This window comes from Vigna angularis, chromosome 10, assembly GCF_016808095.1.
Source record: "Vigna angularis cultivar LongXiaoDou No.4 chromosome 10, ASM1680809v1, whole genome shotgun sequence".
Lineage (NCBI taxonomy): Eukaryota > Viridiplantae > Streptophyta > Magnoliopsida > Fabales > Fabaceae > Vigna > Vigna angularis.
Genome location: NC_068979.1, coordinates 28,762,101 through 28,769,201, shown reverse-complemented (window position 1 = coordinate 28,769,201; position 7,101 = coordinate 28,762,101). Strand labels below are relative to the sequence as shown.

General features: G+C 50.0%; 1 protein-coding gene across 1 annotated transcript; it reads right to left on the bottom strand.

The window, feature by feature from the left end:
* Positions 1–1,732: 1,732 nt before the first annotated feature.
* Positions 1,733–6,220, bottom strand: LOC128194448 (uncharacterized). The gene has a single exon (XM_052870063.1). It carries the CDS (start codon positions 6,218–6,220, stop codon positions 1,733–1,735), a length of 4,488 nt encoding a protein of 1,495 aa, XP_052726023.1.
* Positions 6,221–7,101: the final 881 nt, after the last annotated feature.

Here is a 7,101-nt window from a genome sequence, read left to right as displayed (position 1 = left end):
GTGTTGACCTCGTTGCCACGCCCCTTCTCTTCTCGTCAGATTATAGATTGCCTCGAGTTCGATGACGCGGGGGCGAGGGTGTTTGGTATGTGTCTTTGCTTATCATTTTTGTAAATTGCTATATTGTTGCTGACCATTATGGATGGGTTTTGGTGTTTGCAGAGATAATGGGGAGAAAAGGAAGTGGTCGCAACTGGTTTCAGGCCATTGACAACGAGAGGGTGGAAGGTAATCGCCCGGGGTCGTCCATTGGGCAACAACGCCCCCAGGCGCCACCAGCTGGTCCACCGCCAGTCGTAGTGGCGTCGGCTGAGGAGACGACAGTAGTTGAGGTGCCCCTCGTGCGAAAAAGGAAAGCAAAGACGGTCGACACCAACCGCGAAGCATCAAAGAAAAGTAAGGAGGTGGTTGAAGAAACTGAACGTCCCCTCCCGCTGGGCGTATGGGATCGTGCCTTCATGCCGGGTCATAAGGTGGACCTCAATATGGATACTTCGGAGAAGAAAGTGATCGAAAATATGAGCGAGCAACAGATTGCTGACAGCTTGCTGGAGATGACCACACGATCACAGACGCTGGCTTGGCATCTGGCTTATGCTTCGGATAGGGGTCCGATACGGTCTGAGTTAGAGAAGGCACGCGCCCAGCTGAAAGAACTTGCCGAGATCCATGCTGGTTGTGAGGCCAGACAGAAGCGTGTCGAACAACTTCTGAAGGAGGGTGAGATACTGTGGAATAAAACTCGGGAAGCTGGTGTGGCCCTCCAACAGGAACGTGATCAAATGGCGGGGGATCTGGAGCAAGCAAAGAGGTCAATGCTGATAGTGGCCCGAGAGAGGAACGCGCTGAAGGCAGAGGCCTCCGCAAGAAATGAGTTGGTCGAGGAGCTGAAGGATGCGATCATGGACGAACATAACAAGGGTTTCAGGAAGGCCTTGAGGCAAGTCGAGCACTTGCTCCAGGTATCAACCAAGGGGGTTGAATTTGACGTCCGGAAGGATGTGCATGAGGGTCAACTGAAGCCCTTGAATGAAATTCCTGAGGACGCTGTCCTGGAGGGTGAAGAGGACGAAGAGGTGGTCGCCAACAACGAGCCTGAGGGAGCAATGGAAGTGGACGAGCCCGCGACGGAGACTGCTGGAGCTGTTGATGGCGACATACCTAACATTGTAATAGATTAGGATTTAGTATGGACCTGTATATACATACTTGAGTGTTTGGTTGATGATTGTGGATGCTAAACTTGGATAATGTACGAATGTTTGACATTGGAATAGAGTGCGTCGCGCGGCTTGCATGTTTGGTGATTTTGCGGTTTGTTTAACTTAGCTGATTCTGCAATTGATTTGCTGTAGTGATCGCTAAGTGTGAGTGTCGAGTGTATTGATAACGCGGCGTGTGACAGTCGAGAGCGATGGTCGAGTGAGGAAAATACTGGGTGTTCAAGGGTGAACATCTACCAATGGGAGTGTATCCCAAGTGTATTGGGTGTTCAAGGGTGAACATCGACCAATGGGAGTGTATCCCGAACAGACTGGGTGTTCAAGGGTGAACATCTACCAGTGAGTTTGCTCTTAACCCCTTTGTGTGTGGAAGTGTCTGGTATGACAACCCTGGGACTCGACATTAGAATAGTGATAAATGACTCTAAGCAATAATCATGATGAAATGTAATCTTTATTTGATAACGGAATTGGATAGTGTTGTAAAAAGAATGAACAAGAAATGGACGTTAACTAAAGTAATATTTAAGGTCAGTGGCGTTCCAGGTGTTGGGAACTGGTTGTCCATCAAGAAGCTGGAGGCGATATGCGCCGTTTGACATGTCCTCTGCAACCCGAAAGGGTCCTTCCCAGTTAGCCGCAAGCTTGCCGTGGGCTCGATTCTTCCTAGCCTCTCCCCGCTTTCGCCACACCAGATCTCCACTTTTGAAGGCTCTGGGCTTGACCTTGGTGTTGTATCTTCGGGATATCAGGCGCTTCTGGGCCTCTGCGCGAATGGTGGCGATCTCTCGACGTTCGGGAAGGATGTCGAGATTTGTCCGCAACTGTTCTTCATTAAGTGACATATCAGTAATATGACGCCTCAATGAGGGCTCGCCTACCTCGACTGCGATCTTTAATTCTGTCAGAATGGCTTTGTTGGCAGCCTCGGCTTGGCCATTTGTTTGAGGGTGCTCGACTGACGAGGTGACATGTTTGATGCCCAGATCGCTAAGGAAATCTTCTAACTTGCGTTCGATGAATTGACGACCGTTGTCGGTGATGATCTTCTGAGGTAAACCAAACCGACAGATCAGGCGCCATATGAATTTCTGCACTCGTTGAGCACTGATGACGGACAATGGCTCAGCCTCTATCCATTTGGTGAAGTAGTCGACCGCTACGAGGAGAAACTTGTTCTGGGCTTTGACGATCGGCAGAGGACCAACTATGTCGAGGCCCCACTGAGCGAACGGCCAGGGAGAGACTATATTGTGTAAATCTTCGGGAGGTGCACGTATGTCGTGACCATGTGCCTGACAAGAGAGACACTTCTTGACGAAGACCTCACAATCGTGGTCGAGCGTAGGCCAGTAATACCCTGCACGGAGAACACGTGCTCTCAGAGTCCGCTTGCCAGAGTGAAATCCACATATCCCGGTATGCAATTCGCGTAGAACATAGTCTGCTTCCTCCTCTGATATACACTTCAACAGAGGAGTACTATGGCCGCGACGGTATAGGTCGTCACCTATACATACAAAACGCGCAATACGTTTGGAATCCGCTGTAGTGATGCGATCGCCTTTGTCCTGTTTCTCCATAAGATCTTTGACCTTCTGCCGCCAGTCGGTTACCGGTGTTGCCACATTGGTGACGAAAGCTTCCACTACAGGACGGTCGAGTGTCATCCTAATGATTGAGGATAACTGTGCGCGATCCTTAGAATGAGATAACCTGGACAAGAGATCAACTCTTGCGTTTTGCTCCCTGGGTACATGAATGACATTAACCTCAATGAAATTTTGTAATAAGGTTTGAACCTTGTGGAAATAGCGTAATAGCTGATTATCCTTAACTTGATAGATTTCGTTGACATGGCTAACAACCAATTTCGAGTCCATCCGACATTCTACACAATTAACTGAGAGCTCTCTAGCCAGGGATAGGCCAGCGATCAAAGCTTCGTATTCGGCCTGGTTGTTACTAACTGGAAAGTTGAATATGATGGCTTGTTCTATAACTAAACCGTCAGGTCCTTCTAGGACGACCCCGGCTCCTCCTCCCCTTTTGTCGGAGGATCCATCGACACTGAGTAGCGACCTTGTCGCTGAGTCCTCTGGGGCAGGTACTAACTCAGCTGCGAAATCTGCCAAATGTTGGCCCTTGATAGACCCACGCGGCTCGTAACGGAGGCCGAACTCTGATAGTTCTACGGACCAAGCAACCATTCGCCCTGCCAGGTCTGGCTTGCGGAGAATTTTGGCGATGGGGTGATCCGTGCGGACTATCACCTGATGGCTCTGGAAGTATGGTCGAAGTCGACGAGAGGCCGTGAGTAGTGCCAAGGCGAACTTCTCTATTCGAGAATATCGCTCCTCAGCCCCTTGCAATGTGCGACTGATGAAGTAAATGAGCTTAAGGGAGGGCGTTTCCTGTATCAAGGCGGCACTAACTGCATGCTGGGAAGCTGAAATGTACAACTGCAAGTCGGAGCCATCGTTTGGTCGAGCCATATTTGGAGGACTGGTTAGGATGTGTTTGACAGTGTTGAATGCTGTCTCACAATCATCGTCCCAGTGCTGAGTGAAGCCCTTTTTCAAATTCTTCAGGATAGGCTTGATGTGCTCAGCCAGCTTTGGAATAAACCTGGACAGGGCGGTGAGGCGACCCACTAGACGTTGTACCTCTCTCAGGGTCTTTGGAGCAGTCATGTCGAGTACCGCCTTGCATTTGTCGGGGTTGGCTTCAATACCTCGACGCGTGAGCATGAAGCCTAAGAACTTGCCGGCGGGGACACCGAAAGTACACTTGGAGGGATTAAGGCGCATGCTATACCGTCGAAGTTGGGCGAAAACCTCCTTCAAATCCTGCAGGTGTTGTTCGACAGAATTGCTGCGAATAACCATGTCATCGACATACACATCCATGCATCGTCCAATTTGGTGATGGAAGACTTTATCCATAAGGCGCTGATAAGTGGCCCCGGCATTCTTCAATCCAAACGACATTACTTCATAACAGTAATTAGCACGTTCAGTAATGAAGGCTGTCTTGCTTTGATCGGGCTCGTACATTGGAATCTGGTTGTAACCCGAGTAGGCGTCGAGGAAGCTTAGTATGACATGACCTGAAGCTCCATCCACCAGACGATCGATGCTGGGTAAGGGATACGAGTCTTTAGGGCATGCCTTATTGAGATCAGTGAAGTCGACACACATTCTCCATTGGCCGTTCGATTTTTTGACCATAACTACGTTCGACAGCCACGTAGTATACGTTAACTCCCTGATGAACTTGGCGTTCATCAACTTTTCGACCTCCACTTGAACGGCTCGGCGCTTTTCTTCTCCGAACCTTCGTTTCTTCTGGGCGACCGGTCTTGCCTCCCGGAAGATGGATAATTTGTGAGCCATAACCCCTGGATGGATTCCTGGCATGTCAGCGGCTGTCCATGCAAATAAGTCTGCATTATTCCGCAGTATATGACCTAGGTCGTGCTCTTCGTTCAAGGCGAGGTCCCCGCCAATGCTGGTGGTTCTAGACGCGTCATTCGTCAGGGATAGGAGCTTGACCTCGCCTTGTGGATGAAGACGTTCGTCAACATTGGTTTGTGGGTCTAAGTCGACTGCTGCTGCCTCGACTCCCTTTGCCCTTTTAGTTGGAATGAAGGGGGTAACTTTTAGCCCGGCGACATAACACTGTCGGGCTGTTCGTTGATCAGCCCTCACGGTACAAATAGTACCATGATCTGTCGGGAACTTCATGGCGAGGTGAGGAGTAGACACGATTGCCCCGAACGCATTCAGGCAAGGGCGTCCTAGCAGGGCGTTGTATGACGTGTTGGCCTCGACCAACAGAAATCTAACTCGATGCTCAGGTGATTCTCGACTTGTTCCGAGCCGAGTTCGCAGGTCAAGGTATCCCCTGGTGTCTACTCGTTCTCCTGAGAATCCGACAATCTGCTCATTAAACGGGGCGATGAGATCCTCAGATAGGTCCATTCTCTGAAAGGTGGACCAATACAAAATATTGACCGAACTTCCTTGATCGACGAGGACCTTGCTGACATCATACCGAGCTATATTAGCCGTGATGACCATAGGGTCGTCATGATCAGGGTCGGGTGCATGGAAGTCTGTGTTCGTGAACGTAATGTCGGGGATTGACCGAGGTTGGCGCTCGACCATATGAACCGACTTCAGCTGTCTCAAATGTCGCTTCCTCGCCGAAGCCGACACGCCTCCCCCAGCGAAACCACCAGATATGGTGTCGATGCGGCCTCGAACTGAGCGTTCTCTCTCTATGCGTCGAGGCGGACTGCGCGACCGCCTGCGGTGTCGATAATCTCTAGTGGGTGATCGCTGGGGACTTCGCCTAGGAGGATCTCTTTGGCGAGGAGTTGTTGCTCTAGTGGAAACTCTTTCCTTGATGTAATTCTGGAGATAACCTGCACGAATGAGTCGTTCTAACTCGTCTTTTACCATGTTGCACTCTTCCGTGTCGTGCCCATGGTTCAAGTGGAACCGGCAGGTTTTGCTATTGTCCGCGTTCTTTGGGGTGGCCTTTCGTCGCACGGTGAGAAGTTCGGCGTGTAAGGCCTCTTCCAGTACCCTCGCCCTTGGCGCGTTGAGGGTCGTGTAGCGATCATATTTAGATGTCCACCCTGACTCCTTCCGAGGTGCTCGGTCTGGCCTGTAGTCGTTGGGGGGTCGTTTCGTTGGTTTTCTTGTCTCCTGGTTGGGGACATCTTGGTGGTGCTTCTTTCTGGAATTACGGTGGTCTTCGATGCGGATGAATTTTTCCATAGTGGATTGCAATTCTTCCATGGATGCTGGAGGGTCAGCATATAATTGTTCTGAGAATTGCCCCGGCCTTAAGCAGGACGACAGATTGCTGATGATGAAAGTGGGAGTAATATCTGGCACCCGCCGGGCCGTCTCGATGTACCGCTGCATAAAGGCTTTCAAGGTCTCATCCTTCTCCTGCCTGGTATGGACAAGCTCAGTAGCAGTCATTGCCGGATTTTTATTGGCTGCGTACTGCTTTCGGAATAAAGATTCGACGGTTGCGAAACAATCTACGGAATTTCGAGGAAGTTTATGGAACCATTCCAGAGCTTCACCTTTAAGGGATAAAGAAAAAGCTCTGCATATTACCGGATCGCTGTCTGTAAGGACCTAGTCTTTTTTTTTAGTATTATTTTAGAAGGGGTGGGGGAAGCAATTAAGGAAGTCACGGGAATTGGTTTTGGAGAGCAAAGAAGTCCGTGATTTCCCTCATGTTTGGCATCATTCAACAAGCTGCAGGCGTGGAAGATATAAGGGGATGCTGGGTTCTGAAATGAGGAAGGAAACCCTTGCTGCAAGGTTGGTGAAGGAGTTGAAGTTCAGAGTTGCTGGAGTGGGAAAGAAACCTTGGCACTGGAATTCTTGGAGAAGATAAATTTAAAGAATTCATAAAGGAAGTCTTCAAGAGGTAAGGGGAGTTAGATTTTATTCGTTTGATTGTTGAATGATGCTGTGTTTGATGCAAATCTGGGCATTTTTTTGGGTTGAAAAATGAAGTTTTCTGGGTTACTGGACTCTGGTGCGTTTCTGCAGAATTTCTGCAGAACGCGCGTACGTCCAATTTTGTGAATCAAAACTGGACGTTCGTCCCAACAGTGCTCGACCAAATAGTGGTCGGCCTAACGTTCGTCCACCCTGTCGAGCGTTCGTTCCTGAACGAACGTCCGCGTTCGTTCGTCTTAGTACGGGACGCTCGTCCAAACAGTGTTTGCCGAGCGTTCGTCCTCCGCTGAGTGAGCGTTCGTCCTTCCCAGCGAGCGTTCGTCCCAGTGAGCGTTCGTCCAGAGAGCGTTCGTCCTTCCCAGTTAGCGTTCGTCCAGTGAGCATTC